We start from the raw sequence: 21,798 nt of genomic DNA, 5'->3' as shown, positions 1-21,798 counted from the left end.
ATTTCTGAAAAGAGGACAGAAGACCAATTAAATTTGGAAGCTTATTCTTAGATTTTTATAACCTATCTCCAGAGAGTATTTACTAATGATTGCTTTCTTCTTTCTTACATTCCATTCTTCCTCCCTCTCTTCCCCTCTTCCTCTCCCTCCCCTCCCTCTCCCATTCACCCATCCCCCTGTCTCCCTCCCTTTCTCTTTCCTAAGCAAGACAGTTTTTTTTTTTAATTGGCTTGCTTTTGTTTTTTTTATTTGGGGGCCAACACCCAGTAGTACTCAGATGTAGCCCAGCATCCCCTCCAAAATAAAAAATCCTGGCTCTGCACTCAGGATTCACTCCTGGAGGTGGCTTAGGACAGAAACTGAGTTTTAGGTATGCAAGGCAAACACCTTATCCACTGTACTTTTCTGGCCCTTGAAGCAAGATAGTTTTTGCTGAAAGAAATTTACTTAGAAAAACGCAAGGGAGAGGAATATCTGTTCAAAAGAGAATATGGGCTTGGAGAAAAATAGAGACGCATGTTCAAAACAAGCACGTTTATGGGCTTGAAAGAACATCCATCTTCCTAACAATTAGTAGTTGTTCTCCAAAACTTAAGCCTTCCATCTTCCCATTTTCTCCAAACGTTCCAAAACACCCCTTATTTTCATAATTGTGGCTAATAACTTGCAGTTAAGGACTCCTGAGATTTTTAAAAAGTAAAAACTAAAATTCTTGATTTGTTTTGAATTCACACCCAGTTGTGCTTGGCTTTCTCCTGGCCCCACACTCAGGAATCACTCCTGGCAGGTTCAGGGGACCACAAAGGATGCCAGAGACCAAATTTGGGTCAGTCGTGAGAAAGGGAAGCACTCTACCTACGAGACTATCACTCCAGTCCAAATTCTTGATTTTTACAAAACTTTAGTAAATTCTATTTATTTTCTCAGATTTTCTCATTCTCAAAATTAACCCTACACTCAAGAGACATCAAATATAGGTTTGAGACTGACACAGAGAGGCCCCAGATTTTGTGGAGTATGAATCTTAAACCTTTGAGGGAGTTAAAAGAGGAGAACAAAATTAGAGGTACAAAATAAGTTTGAAATATCTTAAAAGGTTTTCATGAAAGTAAAAGGTTCTAAACTTAAGCCTTAGTAATTAACAATAAATCCACCTGCACTTATTAAAGTATCAGTTGGTAATGTAAATACAAAATAAAGTTAACTTAAAATTCATTGCAAGCAAAAATCTGAGTACATGAACTATTGTGACCATACATTCACTATAGATTTATGCAGGGGAAAAAAACCTTAGTTATTTTAGTATTTTACTACCAGTCTCAAAGAAAAGAACACCTTTTTGCAAGGAGAAGAGATGTAAATCAATACCTGAAAGTCACATGATATTGATAAACTGCTTCATTGTGACACTGTATTTTGATAAGATTCAGTCCCAAAGATTGAGGTGTTCCTTTTGATCCTTGCTTCACAAAAATCTCTCTGGAAAATAAAAATTAAAAAACAAAAGCAAGAAGACCCAGGAATATAGTTCAGAGTACTTTCCTGTATGTGTGAAGCTCTGTGGTTGCTCTCTAGTATACGTACACAACAAAAACAAAAAGCATCAACGTATGCCCCCAAACCAAAGTCTAAAACTAGCCAGCAACCTCCCCACGCAAAGATTAGGTTTGCTCACAGACACAGAAACCAAGAATCAAGACAAACAAAAAGGAAGTTGTGAAGGTCAGAAGATGAACGCTCTGCAATTTCTAAAGATGTTCATCTCTAGATAAACTATTTAAGAATTAGTTCTAGAGGTTAGGAGATAGAATAGCAGGTAGAGCGCTTTCCTTACATGTAGCAGACTAGGGTTTAATCCCTAGCACCCCAAATGATCTCCTGAGCTGACCATGAGTGATCCCTGAGCACAGAGCCAGAAATAAGCCCTGAGAACTGCCAAGTGTGGTCAAAATCATCCACCCCTACCCCACCCCCCAAAAAAAATTTAGTTCTGAAGAGAAGAATTACCGCAATAGTATCCTGTTGTTTGGTTCGGGGTTTTATGTGTATGATTAAGGGCCACACGTGGCAGTGCTCAGGTACCATGTAGTACCGGGGATTCAATAAAGGCTTTCCACAGGCAAAGCTATGCTCAATATATTCAGCCATCTCCCCACCCTATGGCAGATTTCAGTTTGGATTTGGGTTTGGGGGCCACACCCAGGAGTACCCAGGGCTTACTTCTGGCTCTGTGCTCAGGGATCATTCCTGGAGGGCTCAGGGGACCATATGGGGTGCTGGCCATATGCAAATCAAGCACTCTATCAGCAGTATTATCTCTCCAGCCCTGCAATAGTAGTCTAAAATAATTTGCTTTTAATATAACAAGAAATCATCTAAATTCTGAACTGGGAATAAAATTTTCTTTTTTTATTTTATTGAATCACCATCACCATGAGGTAGTTACAAGCTTTCATGTTTGGGTTACAATCACATAATGATCAAACACCCATCCCTCCACCAGTGCATATTCCCCACCACCAATATTACGGGTATACCCCCCCTTTCCCACCCTCCCCCTGCCTCCATGGCAGACAATATTCCCCATACTCTCTCTCTACTTTGGGGCATTATGCCTTACAACAGACACTGAGAGGTCATCATGTTTGTTCCATTATCTACTTTCGGCTCCTCCAGTCATCATTTTCTTAGTGATCCCTTCTCCCCTCCGCTCGTGAAGCAGTCTTCCAGCTACAGGGCAATCCTCCTGGCCCTTGTATCTACTGCCCTTGGGTGTCAGCCTCATGTGATGTTATTCTATACTCCACAAATGAGCACAGTCCTTCTATGTCTGTCCCTCTCTTTGACTCATTTCACTTAGCATGATGCTCTCCATGTCTATCCATTTATAAGCAAATTTCATGACTTCATCTCTCCTAACAGCTGCATTGTATTCCATTGTGTATATGTACCAAAGTTTCTTTAACCAGTCATCTGTTTTAGGGCACTCGGGCTGTTTCCAGATTTTGGCTATTGTGAACAGTACTGCAATGAATATATAGGTACAGATGTCATTTCAACTGTGCTTTTTTTGCATCCTCGGGATATACTCTCAGAAGTGGTATTACGGGATCATATGTAAGCTCAATTTCTAGTTTTTGAAGGACTGCCCATATTGTTTTCCAGGGAAATGAAATTTTAAAAGTCATGAATTCACTCTCTGGTGATATTATTTTGTTAGTTCCATTTTGCTTCATTAGGAATTGTCCCACATATTTTTTTCATTCTCCCCTCTAACAAAAAACTACAAAAAAAAAACCCAAACAATAACCCCACAACACTTATCACCCATGGGGGCCTTTGAACACAACAGTGTGAGAAGGCCTCACTCATATCATTATCAAACAGAGAAGGTGGTGTCGGAACTTACTTTTCCTTGTGTTCTACAGTTCCAATTCCAAGTGGAGATCGATCCACAGAGTGCAATGAGGACTGAGGAAGAGGTGGTGGTGGTGATGATAGTTGGGTAGGATCCTGAGAAGTGAGGCCAAGAGCCTTGGGAGCCTTATATACTCCTCTGCCTATACCACCAGCTGCTCTTCCCAATGATAATAACGATCCATCTGAATTACCTCTACCAAGGACTCTGAAATATTGAAAAGAGGCAAATTGGGACTTTTTTATTATACTTTTCCCTATGCCCCATCTAAATTACCATGTCCCCACACAATCCTTGGAGGATTCAGCAAAAGGATCCTATCCTAGTACCTCCTTAGGCTTCTCTCTAAATGAAATTTGTCAACATGATTCACTTACCCTACTATTAATACTGACTCTCAGAACCAACTTCTGTATCAGAATGAAGTTTGACTCATCCAGGTAAAATTACTCTACAATCAGATTAATTTCTTTTTAGAGTGCTAAAAAAAATCAATGTACTGCTTACATGAATTTTGCCACCAATCTACAAATGTTTTTTTTTTATTTGTTTTGGGTTCATACCTGGCAGTGCTCAGAAACTATCAAACCCAGATGAATTTTGCCACTAAGCCACAAATCTGGTTAAATTCTTTTGTTTATCTTGGGTTCATACCGGGAAGTACTCGGAAACCATTTCTGGTGGGTAGGAGGGTGGGGGGGTGTTGTATGTGATGCCAGGGATCAAACAGGTGTTGGTCACATGCAAAGTAAATGGTTTAACCTATGTACTCTCTCTCTACCCCCTTAGGTCAATTTCCCTCCACCACTGCTCCTAGGTTCCCTGCTGCCCTAAATCAAATCCCAGCCTGACATCTTGACAGGCAATTTTTAAAGTTTGGTTACTATAGTTTGGATCTCTTTGGTTTTCAGTGTTGTTGATTCTGTGGTTTGAATATTTAGCTCCAACCCTCCTTTATGACAGATATATCTGAATCCCCTTGCTCCACCACCACCCTCACTACTCCCCTTGCTTCCTATCTGTCTCTTCTTTCCCCCTCGATTTCTTTTTTTTTTTTTTTAATTTTTATTTTTATTTTATTTTATTTTTGCTTTTTTGGGTCATACCTGGCAATGCACAGGGGTTACTCCTGGCTCTGCACTCAGGAATTACTCCTGGCGGTGCTCAGGGGACCATATGGGATGCTGGGATTTGAACCTGGGTAGGCCGTGTGCAAGGCAAACGCCCTACCCGCTATGCTATCACTCCAGCCCTCCCCCTCGATTTCTTTCCTTCTCTGTCCATCTCCTCCCTAAACTCTGGGGCCAAGAGTGATCTAGGAATCCCCCTTTAAAAAATGGTGTTCCCTCATCCACTTATTCTATTTTTTTTTTTTTTTGCTTTTTGGGTCACACCTGGCAATGCCACCAATCTACAAATCTGGGGTCACTCCTGGCTCTATACTCAGGAACTACCCCTGGCGGTGCTCAGGGAACCATATGGGATGCTGGGAATCAAACTCTGGTCGGCCGCGTGCAAGGCAAATGCCCTACCCGCTGTGCTATCACTCCAGCCCCCGTCACTTACTCTATACCACATAAAAGTGAGATCAAAAGTATAAAACACTTCACAAATTTGCATGTTATCCTTATGTAGGGACCATGCTAAATGTGAAACACTTCACAACTTTGTGTGTTATCCTTATGCAGGGACCATGCTAATCTCTGTACATTTCCAAACTTTTAGTGTATGTGCTGCCAAAGTAAGAACTTAGGTTAACTTCTTAAAGATAACAAAAGAAGTGATGAACTGACCAGTGAAGGAAAAAAACCTTTTAATACATTTCTAATGACCAACTAGTAATCTAGTCTTGGAAAACATGCACTCTTCTATATAAATCCATGCAATAGCTATGATATAGTATAGCTCTTTTCAGAGTTTCTCTTTGGCTCCACCAAATTCCAACCGAATCTGATGGTTACCTGAGAAAGCAAGTTTACCCACCTCGTCCAACCAATGGAGGCCTCTGCCATCTTGCTATCCCCAGCTGCCAACACAGAAGAATCTGGAAATCCTGGGGAATAGGGCTCTTCTTTGTCCTTATGCACCACAGTGGTAGGTAAGCCTCGACCTAAAATGCCTCTACCTGAAGAGAAAAGCCAAACCCCAGCTATAACTGTGAGTCAAACATGTCATAGTTATTTTTCTGAAAATTAAAAACATGAATTCAAGAACAAACCAACTGCGTATTTCATATTTTCTCATTAGTTTTCCACATACCTAAATGAGGCATTTCCTTCTTCAGAGGAATATGGGACGCTGCTTCAAGGCCCAGACCTCGGAACATGGAAACCAAACCCACAGGTTCCTATAGAAAGTAAGTGTTATTATAAAACGTGGCTAAAAATATCTGAAACACTAATGGGTTTTTAAAACCTTAGCAAATGACAAAAATCATCTTCAAATTCTATACATTTTGTAAGACTGAAAACATGTCACAAAAAAAAAATGTTTAGTGGGGCCAGAGCAATAGTACAGCAGATAGGGCACCTGCCTTGCATGCAGCAAGCCTGGGTTCAATCCTGGGAATCCCATAAGGTCCCCCAGCACTGCCAGGATTAATCTCTGAGCGCAAAGCCAGGAGTAAGTCCTGAGCACCATCAGATGTATCCCCCAAACAAACAAAATTTGTTTAGGTGCAGACATATAACTCAACCAACTGTAGCACATCCTTTGCATGCAAGGAAGTACAGGTCTAAAGATATGCAGTGCACGGTTCCCTTAAGAACAGCCAAAACCCCAGTATTAAGCAAAAAGTTAGCCCCTGAACATAACTAGGTATGGCCCCAAACCCCCCACTAAAGTTATTTAAATACTTAATGTCTTTAAAACACATCATGGTAGATTTTTAAGCGTGCAAGTTGATGATTTGATAGTGCAGCACATTGTAACTGAACACAGTTAACCATTTCATTTCTCTATTTCCTATACATTCAAGAAAAGAAGAAAATAGTGCACTGGTTATTCCATTTTCAAAAAAAGTCAGAGAGATAGCACAGTGCTTTGCATGCTGATGAGTGAGTGATCCCTTATCACAGAGCCAGAAAAGAGTCCTGAGCACGGGTGAAAAAGTAACAACTTTTTAAGGATATCAAGTTTGGATATTTTTTTAAACAACCTTCAATAAAACTTGCTCCCTCCTTACAACAGTCTTGTAGGTTTATCACTCGACCAAGTCACTTGAATAAAACTGCAAGTTTACTGTCATAAAGTTTTCATTTTATAGAACATTACATTTTTTAAAATGTAGGAGTACTGCTATTTATTTAGCCACTGATTAAGCTCACTGAAGTGGGCATGAACTCCACATTACTCTTAAAAAAATTTTTAACTGACTATCCATGAGATAGGCCATTACAAAGCTGCTCAAAATTGGGTTTCAGTCATAGAATGATCCAGCACCCATTCCTGCACCAGTGTATACATTTCCCACCACCAATGTCCCCTTTTTACCTCCCACCATCTCCCAACACCCCACCTCCCACCCTAACCTCCCTCTATAGGAGGCACTTTCTTTCTTACTTTCTATCTTCTTTTCTTTTTGTGCATTATGGCTTGCAATAACCATACTAAGGTACTAAGAGGTCATTGTGTTTGTTCAGGGCATTCAGTATTTTTATCAGGACAGGAAGGCTGGAGTAGATTTTTTAACTGGATGGCAGCTTTGGGGTGTAGATAATTTGCCAAAGCTTCTAGAAGTACAGGGAGGTAGGGGGAGGTAGGTAGCCCACACTGACCTCAAGAAAGTCTTAAGACTTCAGTCACAAAACCCTCATACCAGAATTTTCAGTAGATTGTGTCTTGGTGACATCCACCCTAAGATGGTGGAGTCAGGCCCGGGCTATGGTGGCAATTTTGGATTGTGGAAGCAAGCAACTGCTGGGGGCTCTGCTTGGGTGGGGAGCAGGCTGACCTACACCCCTCCAATTTATCCTGGTCTGGTCAGTCTCGAAGAGGTACAACATTAACTGCAGCTTCTGATCTCTTTTGAGATTTATGTATGGGTCTCTGAAGCAATGCCGGTAGGAGAGTTTACATGGCAGTGCTAGGGTTGGTTTGTGGCGGTGACTGCTGGTGCTTCCAGGAGTATTGGAAAGTAGAGAGAGGTAGTTCATCCCAACTCTGGGAAAGCCTGGAGATTTCAGTCACAAAACCCACATACCAAAATTTTCAGCAGATTACATCTCAGTGAGGTCCATCCTGAGATTAAGGTGGAGTCAGGCCAGGGGTATAGAACATTATAATTGACACTAACAACTTTTCTAATTATTAACAACTGAATATTTTTGAAGTTTTTTCTTATATTTGCTAATTATAATTTGAATCACAAATACTGTTTGTAAAATTAAGAATATACATACATGTTAGTATATACACAGTAATAGCAGATGAAGATCTGGGGTGTTTTTGTTTTTAACATGTACAAAGAACCTTCTGAATGAAAGAGTTCTTAACATTATTACCAGTTAATACCATAGAGGAAATCCTGAGTGAAAATATAAATACTAGGAAAGTTTGAGAAGCAGTATCTCTAAATCTACTATTACTTATGCATGTATTTAAATTCCTATTTATTGAAACTAAAGGATTAAAGCATTTATCAAATCTACCTAGCATTCACTGAGTCCCTTTTTCTAGACTGTTAACTTTAGAATTTGAAATATACCCCCAGAAGATGCAAATATTGTTAAAGGAGGGAAAAAAAACAATAGCATAAAAGCAAAACAGACTTTTTTTCACAGAGGATTGCACAGTCTTCCAGCACTTTTATCATCCATTATTTCCCTGATGATACACTGCATGCAGCTACTGTTCACCAAGACTTAGTCTTACCTTGTTTGCTGGTCCACTCTGCGGACTTGATTCCCTGGGCTTTCCAAACACATGGCCTCTGCCTATAGGTCCTGCCCTGCCCACAGCTGAGTCCAAAGATTTTGGGGATTGTGGCCAAGGGCATGGCATCCGCACACACTGAGAAGGGCGTAGAGGGGTGGGACCTCTGAAGGGTGGCCGCACAGGATCCATGGAAAGGCTAGTGAAGCTTGTTACCTGCCAGAATTTTAGAAAGATTAAAGATTCACAGTTGTGGGCCAGAGACACAGTACAGAAGGTAAGGGGTTTGCCATGCATGCACCAATCCAGAGTTAAGCCTCTGCATCCTATACGGTCCTTTGTGCTTTGTCAGAAGTGATTCCTAAGCACAGCCCAGTGTACAACTCCTCCCCCCCCCAAAAAAAAAAGTTCCCAGTTGTTTTCTTTTTTCTTCAAGACAGGCTCTCAAAGTGTTATGGGCAATAAAAGAGTAGGAGGGGGAGGAACTGGAACAACAGCACAGTGGGTAGGGCGTTTGCCTTGCATGAGACTAACCTGGGTTCAATTCCCAGCATCCCATATGGTCCCCCAAGCACCGCCAGGAGTAATTTCTGAGTGCATGTGCCAGGAGTAACCCCTGTGCATCCCAAGGGTGTGACCCAAAAAGAAAAAAAAAAAAAAGAAGAGTGCCTTCAGGGCTGGAGCTGTGGTACAGCAGGGAGGGTGTTTGCCTTGCATGAGGCCGACCCAGGTTCTATTCCCCGCATCCCATGTGATACCCCCAGCACCTGAGTGCAAAACCAGGAGTAAACCCTAAGTGCTGCCAAATGTGACTCAAAAAGCCCCCCCCCCCAAAAAAAAAGGCCGTGGGACTGGAGAGACAGGACAGGACAGCAAGTAGAGTAGGACTGCAGTCCCAAAATGGAAAAAAAAGGGGGCTGGACTGAGCACAGTGGGTAGGGCGCTTGCCTTGCATGCACAGACCCAGGTTCGATTCCCAGCATCCCATATGGTCCCCTGAGTACCGCCAGGGGTAATTCCTGAGTGCAGAGCCAGGAGTGACCCCTGTGCATCGCCGGGTGTGACCCAAAAAGCAAAAAAAAAGGAAAAAATTATATATATATCACTATCACTATCATCCTGTTGATCCTCGATTTGCTCCAGCAGGCCCAGTAACGTCTCCATTCATCCTAGCCCTGAGATTTTAGCAGTCTCTCTACAGGGAGCTTCCAGGCTCTCCGGGGCGGGCAGGAAAACTGTCGGTAGCTTGCCAGGTTCTCTGAGAGGGAGAACTAGAACTAGGCTATAAGATGTCCCGAGGCTAATATATGTGTATATATGTATGTGTATATATAATATACACATACATATATATACACATATATATACATATATATATAATTTTTTTTCCCTTAAAGCACCTGCCACAGAGGCAAGCAGTGGGGACCAGGAGGGAAACTAGGGGCATGGTCGGAGGGAAGTGGGCATTGGTGAAGAGATTCATGTCGAAAGATTTGGGGCCTGAAACTTAACAAGGAATAACTTGATTCTCCTTGTAATTCACAGCGATTCCATAAAATTTAAAAAAAAAAAAAAACCTTTCACAGGTTTAACAGAAAACATTAAAGGCTGGGGCCGTGAGGCAGGCACGACCGCACGACAGCAGCGCCACGAGCGACCCGACCCTGGCGACGGGAGAAGGTTCTTGGAGTGAGTCGGAGCAGCCGTAGAACCAGCTTCCGGGCGCCATCGCAGCAGCGCGGCGGGCGCCAGTGCGTTCCCCGGGACCCCGCCCTCGAGGCGCGTGGCCCCCGTGAGGCCCTCGTGAGGGGGGTCCCAGGGGCGTCGCGAGCCTAAGGCTGCGCGGGAAGGAAGGCGGCCGCCTGCGAGGAGCCGGCGCGCCCCGCCCCGAGAGGCCGCCCCCAGTCTCCAGGCGCCTTCGGGCAAACCCGACCCCTCCTTCCGCGCTCAGGAAAGCCCCTTCCTCAACCAATGGCGCCGCGAGGCCTCACCCTCCAGGGGCCGGGCCTTCCCATAAATTGGGTCTCACAACACACCCGCCTGGAATAACGACTTCCCGACTTCTCGCCTCCTCTAGGCCCCTCAGGCCCCTCAGGCCCCGCCCTGGCGCCGCGGGAGCTGTGAGCCGAGGAGGAGAAGGAGGAGGAGGAGGAGGACCTCGCTCGCCCACACGCTCCCGGAGCAGAAGCCCACCCGGTAGCCAGCAACGGGGTACCCCGCCCGTGGCCTCTCTGACCCTCTCCACCACTTTCGTGTCTACTTACCACAGCTCCGGCCCTCAGGAGGAGACTACGCTCAACGCACCAGCCACCTCAAAGAGGCCGCATGCACCGAGCCCTGATTTCAGGGGTCTTCTCGCGGGATCTCGAGAGTTCCACCATTGGTCAAGCGATGTGCTGCTCATAAGATCCAGCCATCTCATTGGCTCCCCCGCTAATAGGGCCTCCCCTTGGGCAGCCCGCTCTCCGGAGACGTTCACGTGGATCTCGAAATGTCGGGCAAGGAATTAGGTGTGAGGCGACGTGGACAACCGTGTTACGCTTTAAAGTTCTCGACTCCTCGCTGTGTGTGCAATGACTGTGGATGGATTTCGTCTGCAGACCCATGTGGAAATTGCCTTGCTTCGCCTTTCCCAGTTATAGGCTATACGGATATAGGGGCAGTTGAATAAGGAAAAGTAGATTTGAATTCAAATGCCTAAAACCTGGAGCTCTGAATTTCGTGTCCAAAAAAGCTGAAATATCCCCCAGGAAGCAGTGGTCACTCAGAAGCAGGAGTACATTTGGGTTTTTTTGTGTGTTTTTCGTTGTTTTTTTTTTCTTTTTTTTTTTTTGCCCCCCACCCCCCAGGGCACTACAAGACCTATCCATGAATGAATGAATGAATGATGGGAACTTTTTAACCAGTGCCTGCTCTGTAGGGACATTTTGAAGACCAAAGTTCAAACTGCAGGGGATGGAGAAAACACAGCAGATAAAGCTGACCCGGGTTCAATTTCCAGCATCCCACATGGTCCCCTGAGCCAAGGAGTGATTCTTGAGAACAGAGCCAGGAATAAAACCTGAACATTGTCATGTATGGCCCAGAAAAAAAAAATTTTTTTTCCAAGCTGTAGCACTGTCTCACTGTCCTCCTGTTGTTTATCAATTTGCTCAAGCGGGCACCAGTAACGACTCCATTGTAAGACTTGTTGTTACTGTTTTTGGCATATCGAATACGCCATGGGTAGCTTGCCAGGCACTGCCTTGCGGGCGGGGTACTCTCGGTAGCTTGCCGCGCTCTCTGAGAGGGATGGAGGAATCGAACCCAGGTCGGCTGCGTAGAGGAAATAAAGTGATGGATAGACAGGAGAAAGAACCAAAACATGAAGTATTTACTGATTTTTAAGTAATCTTTCCCATGGTACATATAATAAGAACCTTTGAGCCAGAAGGTGGCACAGTGGCCGGAGAGATAGTAGAGCGGGTAAAGTGCTCATCTTACATCTGCTGGGTACCATGCCGGCACCGCATATGGTCTCCTTTATTTTGTTTGTTGTTCGTGCCCCCAGAGCTGCACAGGGGTTACTCTTGACTTTCCACTCAGACATTATTCCTGGCATGCTCAAGACTTGAGGGATGCTGGTGATCCAACCTGGATCGCCACATAGAAGGAGGACAAGGCAAGCACATTATCACTCTGGTCCCCACATATGATCTCCTAAGCACCACCAGGAATGATCCCTGCACAAAAATTAAGTAATTAGCTCTAAGCACAGACAGGTGTCCCCCACCACTACCACCAAAAACTGCTCTATGCTTTAAAAGAAAAAAATATATGTATATGAACGCTGTGCCTCACTTTACATATATACAATAATTTTTAAAAACCCTCATAGGATAATATGGAAATGTAGCATATATTTATAAGATGATATATGTAAAATCCTTAGAACACGGTTTAGCGCTTGCCTTCCATTCCACTAATAGTTGATTTGAAGCCCTGGCAACATATATGATGTTCCCCCCAACACCTCCCAATCGCCAGAGTTCACTCCTGAGCACAGATCCTGAAAAATCCCCAGCTCAGCCAGATAAGACCATATACCCTCTTACCCTCATCCTTTGGCAGCACATATACTAAAATTTTAAGGAAATGAAAGCTACAATAAATGTTGTTTACCATTAAGCATGTTGCCAAACATTATGTCTGAGTCTGTCAGTCAAAAATAGCTTACTTCACACTTTATATGTAACAGATTACAGAATATTTTATTTTTATTTTATTTTTATAGTTGTTCACAATAATTTATTACATTCAATATTCCAACATCAATCCCACCACTTTCCCACCACCGTATTTCAAATTTTCCACCCCAATGCCCAAAGCCTGCCTTAAAGCAGAACCTAAATAATTTATTTTGTATTGTTATGAATAATCTTCTAAAAATGATTGCAGAATATTTCTTTATACACAAAGAGAGATTCCAGCTCCTCTCCCAACTATCTCCCTAACCCCAGGGTAGTTAGGGATTGGGGGGAAGACCAAGCTTCAGCAAGTTTGGTTGATGCTATAGACCTGCAAATGATCTGCATGGAATAGGGCTAAGCTTTAGCTATCCCGTATCTTATTTTGGCCCAATACTATTTTCACCCAATACATTCAAGGGCTCTTCTTTCTTACCCCACTCAGAATAGTCAAAAAATTTCTTTTATAGTAATTAAAACAGAGTGGTATTGGGCTAAAAACAGACCTGCAGACCAATGGAACAGAGTTGAATATCCTGTCACAGACTCCCAAATATATGGCCACTTAATCTTTGACAAAGGAGCAAGAAATGTGAGGTGGAACAAGGAAAGCCTCTTCAACAAGTGGTGCTGGGAAAAATTGATAGCTACCTGCAAAAAAATGAACTCTTACCTCTGTCTAATGCCAGGCACAAAAGTCAGATCAAAGTGGATTAAAGACCTCAATATCAGACATGAATCTATAAGGTACATAGAAGAAAATGTAGCAGAACTCTCCTTGACATTGAAGCTAAAAGCATCTTTAAGGATGAAACAGCACTGACTATGCAAGTGGAAGCAAACATAAACAAATGAGACTACCTCAAACTAAGAAGCTTCTGAAAAGCTTCTGAACTTCAAAAGAAACAGTGACCAAAATACAGAAAGAGCCCACAGAATGGGAAAGAATATTTACCCAATACCCATCTGATAAGGGATTCACATCCAGGATATACAAGACACTAGTAGAATTGTATAAGAAAAAAACCTCCAACCCCATCAAAAAATGGGGAGAAGAAATGAACAGAAGCTTCATCAAAAAAAAAAATACAAACGGACAAAAGGTACATGGAAAAAATGTTCCACATCGCTAGTCATCAAGTAGATGCAAATCAAAACAACAATGAGATACCATCTCACACCACAGAGACTAGCACACATTCAAAAGAACAAAAGCAACCAGTGCTGGCGTAACTGTGAGGGAAAAGGGATGCTCTTTCACTGTTGGTGGGAATGCCGACTGGTCCAGCCTTTCTGGAAAACAATATGGACTGTCCTTCAAAAACGAGAAATTGAGCTTCCATATGACCCTGCAATGCCACTTCTGGGAATATATCCCGAAGATGCAAAAAAGCGCAGTCGAAATGACATCTGTACCTATATGTTAATTGCAGCAATGTTCACGATAGCCAAAATCTGGAAACAACCCAACTGCCCTAGAACAGATGACTGGTTAAAGAAACTTTGGTACATCTACACAGTGGAATACTATGCAGCAATTAGGAGAGATGAAGTCATAAAATTTGCTTATAAATGGATAGACATGGAGAGTATCATGTTAAGTGAAATGAGTCAAAAAGAGAGGGACAGACATAGAAGGACTGCAATCATCTGTGGAGTATAGAATAACATCACATGAGGTTGATACCCAAGGACAGTAGATACAAGGGCCAGGAGGATTGCCCCATAGCTGGAAGACTGCTTCATGAGTGAAGGGGAGAAGGCAGATGGAATAGAGAAGGGATCACTAAGAAAATGATGGCTGGAGGAATCAGTCGAGATGGGAGATGTGTGTTGAAAGTAGATAATGGACCAAACATGATGACCTCTCAGTATCTGTGTTGCAAGCCATAATGCCCAAAAGTAGAGAGAGAGTACTACCAAAAATAACCCAACTCCCACCCGTTAAAGAAGACTCCCAGATAATTTCTCACGACCACAAGAGTCCTTCAGTATTATGCAGTCTGACTTTATTCAATTCTTGTCCTTCTTGGGGATAAGAATTGTTCTTATGGCTTGTATATTTTCCATTGAAGAAAAGGATTAAGTTTATTTTTTCTAATCTCAAAGTCTACACTGACAGAGAAACATACTATATTCCCTTTTCAAGTCTTTACAGGTGACCTAGGCATCTTGAGAAAGGGATGTCTCTGCCTGAGTTGGTTAAAGACGATCACCCTCCTATTCTTAAGGATTTATCAGTACTTTTAAATGCAAATATAAACTAGTTTTTGACAGTATGTTTCTCTGGGAGATTTGAATACTGTGCACTTCACCATCTTGAACCAAGAGATACTGTGCCCCATGCCAACAAATATGGTGCAACCTGGACCAACACCAGAGTAAAAAATTCCCAGCATCACCATTTATATGATGACCCTTTTCGGATGTTCCCACAAGGACAGGAAGTCGATGACATCCGAGGTAGACAGCTGAATCCCAAGACACAGAAGCAGGCCAATACAAACTGTAGGATAACATGGGGTTTGTCCTTTTAGCCTTGCCTTAGAGAACATAGTTTACCTTAAAGCAATGTCCTTTCTGTATGGACACAGGAAGACAATATTGTGCTTGTAACTTGGGAGTTGATTGACTCCAATAATATTTACTCCTGGGCATCTGCTTTCCTAGCACCCCAAAAGCAGGATCCCGACAAGGGACAGGATGGATCCAGGGCAAGCAGTGAGTTATGTGCTACCCTGGCATCGAAATGGGCCAGGCCAAAGTGCCACAATACTCAACTATAAGTTGAGAGCATGATCATGGACAATGCTGTCATGATCCAAAAGTAATGACGAGATTAGGACCCTGCTGGGGTTAGGAAGATTAACCTGGCCTGAGGACTGTGGTCTGGATTATATAGTGAATGTCCTCAGGAAAAACCAAACTTTATATCTCTTACTGTGCTCATACAGAATAACATTGTTAGAAATATTAGAAGTAGATTTACTATAACTATTTAAGTAGATTACTAGCTCACACCCTGACACACCCTTGTTTGGAATCACACCCTTGAGTGGATCTCCTTAGATGAGATTTCCTTAGATGAGATTTTGTTAATCTCCTCAGGAATATGGTCTTACCCTTCTTTGTTGATTTATTGATGTTAAACCCACCTTTGTGTCACCACCCTATGTAGTTTGCTATATAAACTAAGACTGTGGGGCACTGAGGGAGATAGAAGAGACGGGGAAAGGAGAAAGAAGACAAGGGAGACAGAGGAAGAAGGAGACAGAAGAAGAAGACAGAGGAAGAAGACAGAAGACACAGAGAGGCAGAGACAGAGAGACAGACGCAGAGAGACAGACAGAAGAGAGCACAGTGGCATACATATAAGCAGAGCACAAAGTGAAAGAAGTGAGAGCGAGCAGGGCAGAAAGGGAATTAGAGGAAGATCCAGAGAGAGATCGAGAACCGAACGAAATAAACTGATCAAGCAACCAGTTTGGCCTTCTTCCTTCCTTCGCCTGCCTCATCATCGCCATCAACCTCCCCCAGGGTGGGGAAGCGGCTGGAGACTACCGAACACCGAACGCGGCAGCGGGAGAGATAGAGCCCCGTGGGCCCCCTCTTCTCTTTTGTGTTTTTACACACAAACCAGCATAAGATGATTCATTTAACAGACTATAATTCCATGGTCTCATGATTAATTGAAATATTTGCAACTTGTATGCATATTAACACTGATTATTGAAATAATTCAGGTTTCTTGATTGTAATTGCTAGTAGTTTTGTCTTGACCGATTTTTTTTCTTTTTGGGTCATAACTGGCAATGCTCAAGGGTTACTCCTAGCTCTGCACTCAGGAATTACTCCTGGCGGTGCTTGAGGGACCATATGGGATGCTAGGGGTCGAACCCAGGTCGAACCCATATGGGATGCTAGGGGTCGAACCCAGCCGCATGCAAGGCAAACACCCTCCTGGCTGTGCTATCACTCTAGCCCATGTCTTTTCTTTTTTTTTTTCTCTCTTTTTGGGTCACACCTAGAAATGCTCAGGGGTTATTCCTGCTCATCACTCAGGAATCACTCCTGGCAGTGCTCGGGGGACCAATGGGATGCTGGAAATCGAACCCAGGTCGGCTGCATTTAAGGCAAATGCCCTACCCACCATACCTATTGCTCCAGCCCCCTCCAGCCCCTGTCTTGACCAATTTTATAATTTAGTCACTGAAGTATTTTTTCTTACTGCCAATTCTTGAAGTAATTTAAAGAGCTTAATAAGTTAACCTAATACACATGGAAAAATAATTTCCCACTGTTAGTTGGACATTAACAGTTTTTCAGTCATTAGCATCTTCTGGGAATCGATCAGATTCCTGGGTATGTCATCATTTCTCCAGTAGATTTCTGTGATATTATTAGTCACATTTTAACCCTCTAAAATTATGCTATCATGTTTTCTCCCCAAGAACCCTTCTATAAGAATTTTTTTTTCCTGGTGCTTCAATAAAACTTCTAAAGAGATAGAACATCTGGTAAGCTGCTTGCCTCACTTGTGGCAGACCCTGATTCAATCCCAGGTACCCCGTATAGTCCCCTGAGCTTCACCAGGAGTAATCACTGAGCACAGAGCTAGGAGTCATCCCTGAGCACTGGGTGTGGCCCCAAACAAAATTAAACAAATAAAACCCAGGTAATCATTGAGGACTATCAGGATAATGGCCCCTTTATAATTTTTTTCTTTTTGTGTCACACCCGGCTGTAAGTTCACAAAAGGAGAGGGGGCCCTATTTCTCCTGAAGCCTAAGTTCAGTAGTCTCACACCACTTCCGCCCCCAGGGAGGCTGATGGAGATGGGCAGGAAGGAACGAGAGCCAGGCTGGTCGGTATCAGTTGCAGTTTATTCCCATCTCTGTTCCCGTTCTGCTTCTCTCTCATGACTCTGTGTGTTCCCCCTACTTCTGTGTCTTCTCTCTTACTTCTCCTACAGTGTTAGTTTATATAGCAATCACATAGGGTGGTAACACAAACAAAGGTGAGTCGGAACATTAGTACATCAACAAAGAGGTAAGACCACTCCTCAAGGACAAAATCTCATCTAAGGAGATTACTAGGAGATCTGCTCAAGGGTGGGATCCAAACAAATATGTGTCACTTTCTCCTTTCCTCAGCTAGTAATCCACTTACATAGTTGTAGTGAATCTACTTCTAATATTTCTAGCAATGTCATTCTGTATGAGCACAGTAAGAGATATAACTTTAAAGTTTGGTTCTAGGCATTCTGGTGAGCAACGCGGCCTGGAAAATGCTCCGGACCCGAATTGGGGCCAGCAACACCGGGGAGCCGGACGGAGGTGTAGCCTGCACACCTTCTCCAGATGGAGCCCTGGCGACACTGAGCAGCAACTAACACGGCTCCGGGATTTGGGACTGGGACACATCCAAGCAGCGCGGCCGCATTAGCGACCTTTTCTAAAAACTGAAAATATACAATCTTTTAATGGAAAACTAATTATCAAATGCTTCCTTAGTAGGGCTATCTTGTTTGGGGGTATAACTCCCACAACAATAGTGAGTTTTGTGTTGAAATATGGAACGTAATCAAGGTAAAGAGAAAATGAAGTGAATTTCATCAGTTCTACAGTTGGGGTGGGGGGCGGGGGGTATACTGGGGATTTTGGTGGTGGAATATGGTCACTGGTGAAGGGATGGTGTTTGAATACGGTATAATTGAGACATAAACCTGAGAACTTTGTAACTTTCCACATGGTGATAAAATAAAAAAATAAAAATTAAAAAAAATAAATAAAGTTTGGTTCTTCCTGAGGACATCTCACTATACATTCCAGACCATAGTCCTCAGGCCAGGTTAATCTTCTGAACCCCAGCAGGGTCCTAGTCTCATCATTACCTTTGGATCATGACAGCATTGCCCATGATCATGCCCTCAACTTATATTTGAGTATTGTGGCGCTTTGGCCTGGCCCATTTCGATGCCAGAGTAGCTCACAGCTTGCCCTGGGTACATTCCATCCCACGTTGGGACCCTGCTTTTGGGGTGCTAGGAACTAAGGGCAACTGATTCGAGAAATCAGATGCTCAGGAGTAAGTATTATTCGGAGTCAATCAACTCCCAAGTTACAAAGCACAATATTAACTGTCTTCCTGTGTCCATACAGAAAGGACATTGCTTGAAGGTAAACTATGCAAAAGATACTAACAATTTCAGAGTCCTTAGATGGATCTGATCTTACAAGATAACAGAATCTGATTAGGGAAAAGGTGATTAACTGGTTGGGAAGGAGGGTGCATAGAAGAGTTTACAGATAAACAAAGGAATGGAGTGTCTCCAGAGCACTTAAACCTAAACTCTGTGGCAAGGGAGGAAGGACAAACCAATGTTATCCTACACCCAGAGATGCACAGGAGTTACTCCTGGCTCTGCACTCAGAAATTACTCCTGGCAGTGTTCAGGGGACCATATGGGATGCTGGGAATCTACCTGCTATGCTATCACTCCAGCCCCAGGATAATGGCCCCTTTAAATATGCGGATGGAGGGCTGGAGCGATAGCACAGGGGGAGGAGGGGTAGGGCCGACCCGGGTTTGCTTCCCAGCATCTCATATGGTCCCCTTATCACCACCAGGGGTAGTTCTGGAGTGCAGAGCCAGGAGTGACCCTTGTGCATCGCCGGGTGTCACCCAAAAAGAAAAACAAAAATATATGAGGGTGGAAATTATGGTCATAGTCAGGGCTGCACCCAGGTAAATTCTAAGATGACTGAAATGGTTTCCTCCATTTTATGACCTCTTAGACAGAACAAGGAACCATAAAACTTGAAGTATTTATGCATCATCATCAATACTTTAAGTCGTTCCTGGGTTAATTCTTCATCATAGGTGGAATTAAAAACTGCTAAACTCTCGGGCCGGAGCAATAGTACAGCAGGTAGGGCGATCAGGTTTGATCCTTGGCATCCCATATGGTCTCCTGAGCCATCCAGGAGTGATCCCTGAACGCAGGTCAGAAGTAATTCCTGAGCACTGTCAGGCACCTTTAAGTCTCTCTAACTTTATGTTCATTCCGTTCAATTTTAAGTTTTCTGATATTTTCAGCTGTTTGCCCTTAGGAGTTGGAGCAATTTAAGATCAGGATTACAAATTATCCCCTTAATAATTGTTTCTATCCATACTGTTTTAGCACCCAATATCTACAGATGTTGCAGAGTGAGGCATACATGCCTGAAAATGAACACCACATTTTTACAAAATCCTGAGGCTTTTTCACGTCAGCTAACCCAAGATGCCATTGTCTTACTTTCTACCACCAAAATATGAGTCCCAGCAAGGGCTTAAATGGGCCCAGAGCAGACATCCACATCTCTCTGGCTTTGACATGGACCCACAAGTAATATAGCTCTAGTTAGTCAAGACTAAAGGGCGAAATGTCAACATTTCTTGCAACTTCTCTCTTCTATTACCAGCCTCTATTCCCAGCCCCTCAAATTTATAAGAACTCTCTGGGATTAGGAAAATCTAAAACAGATTGGCCTGTGGCTTGTGGTTTGGAGGATGTAACAATCTCTCTCTAGGAGAAGTTGCACCATTGCATTCTATTGACTCTGACTGGGCTACAGTGGAATTTTAAGAACTCTTTTGTATGTGAGCCCCACCCCCGCCCCCACTTGGACTCCCCAACTGGACATTACAAGCCAGTGGAGTCTGCTCCATGGAGTCCTTCTTGACCACTACCTATTTTGCTCTTGGTTTACGGTACTAAAACACTCATTCTCCCCAATGATGTTTATCCATCACTTTCTATACAAGTGATATATTTTCATTGTATACTTCTCAACTGAGCATGCTTTCTGTTCTCCTCAGGCACTTGTGTAAATTTCCTAGAAAACTACTAGAATATGTATAAACTGTTATATCTCTTGATCTCTGCTGGGCATAAAAGCAGATCCCCTACTCCCTCTCTTGAAAACTGTGTACATCCTTCCCAGTGTAAGTTGTTTTAATTACCAATAAAGTGTCTCCTTTTTACACAGTTGCTCCTGTGCTTTTAAGAGGTCAACAATAGGGGCCAGAGGCATAGTACAGCGGGTAGGGCATTTGCCTTGCACGAGGCCGACCTGGGTTTGATCCCTGGCATCCCATAGGGTCCCCCAAGCACCGCCAGGAGTAATACCTGAGTGCAAAGCCAGGAGTAACACCTGAGCATTGCTGGGTGTGACTCAAAAAGCAAAAAAAGAAAGGTCAAAAATAGATTAAAAATATGGAAGTGGGGTTGGGGATTTGATCCAAGTGAGGAGCATAACCCTTGCATATGCAGGTCCTAGTTTTGATCCAATACCACATTTTCCCTCCCTGCAGCTCTAATAAAAAAAAAAGTGTGAAAATGGCTTTGGAAGTGGCAATGGGTTTCAAATGGGAAAGTTTGAAGGTATATGCTGGAGAAAGCCCAAATTGTCTTGGAAGGAACTTTTATAGAAATATGTTCTTGGAAACTGAAAGATTTCCTAAATGTTCTTAGAAACTGAGGGTCCTTGTTATAAGTGTTCAAGAACTTGCTGAATTGCATCCTGTGTTTTGTGGAAAGCAAAATTGAGAAATTATTAACTTGGCATTAATTAAGAATTCTAAGCAGAGTATTGAAGGTATAACTTGGCTTCTACTCTTGCTGATGGTAAAATATAAGAGGAGTCAGAGTTTAAAAGCATAATGTTGAGTGAGAGAGAGAGAGAATTTGTTGTTTTGGAAAGAACATCAAAAATGTGTCTAGTCACTAGACTATCACTTCATTAAGAAGTTAGCCACAACAGAGAGTTAATCATCTGTCCCAGCAGAAACCAGGAATAGGGATGAAATTAGCAAAAATACTGTCAATTTTTAACTAAAGGGGAACAGAGACAAGTTGGACTAAGGAAGACTTATAAGGGAAGGCTTTTGGACAGCGGGGATTGCGTAGGACCAGATGCCTAACTATTCAACCTGCTTTATCCCTTCGCAAAAGGGAAGAATAATCACCAAAGTGATTCTACAGCCTCAATGGCTATCATTTCCCCCACAGTCCTGGGAAAGTAGGAAGGACATACTGCCTCAGAATGGATCATGCCTCAAGTCTCAGCACACCTGACATGATATCCAGATGCTGTTTGGACAGGTTAGGATTTGGGGGTTTATTGGGACTAGGTATTTTGCATGTGAGAAACACATGAACTGAGGGGAGGAGCACACCCAGTGGTGCTCAGGGGCTATTATTGCTTTCGTGCTCAGGAATCACTCCTAGTGGTGCTG

The 21,798-nt window shown here is 43.1% G+C and overlaps 1 protein-coding gene and 1 non-coding gene across 3 annotated transcripts in view; both read right to left on the bottom strand.

The window, feature by feature from the left end:
• PIWIL2 (piwi like RNA-mediated gene silencing 2) overlaps positions 1-8,482 on the bottom strand; it is a 99,574-nt gene extending 91,092 nt beyond the window's left edge. For both annotated transcript variants that reach the window (XM_004610100.2, XM_055144787.1), the window contains exons 1-5: positions 8,291-8,482; positions 5,678-5,765; positions 5,402-5,543; positions 3,410-3,625; positions 1,369-1,479 (exon numbers count right to left, since the gene is read on the bottom strand). In XM_004610100.2, the coding sequence (XP_004610157.1) occupies positions 1,369-1,479; positions 3,410-3,625; positions 5,402-5,543; positions 5,678-5,765; positions 8,291-8,482 (749 nt within the window). The remainder of the gene's footprint in view (positions 1-1,368; positions 1,480-3,409; positions 3,626-5,401; positions 5,544-5,677; positions 5,766-8,290) is intronic.
• LOC129406630 (U6 spliceosomal RNA) lies at positions 5,062-5,167 on the bottom strand. Its single transcript, XR_008631118.1, has one exon. It is a non-coding gene; the product is annotated as a U6 spliceosomal RNA (small nuclear RNA).
• Positions 8,483-21,798: the final 13,316 nt, after the last annotated feature.

This window comes from Sorex araneus, chromosome 7 (assembly GCF_027595985.1).
Source record: "Sorex araneus isolate mSorAra2 chromosome 7, mSorAra2.pri, whole genome shotgun sequence".
Classification (NCBI taxonomy): domain Eukaryota; kingdom Metazoa; phylum Chordata; class Mammalia; order Eulipotyphla; family Soricidae; genus Sorex; species Sorex araneus.
The sequence above is the reverse complement of the archived record's forward strand: the minus strand, read 5'-3'. Positions and strand labels throughout refer to the sequence as shown.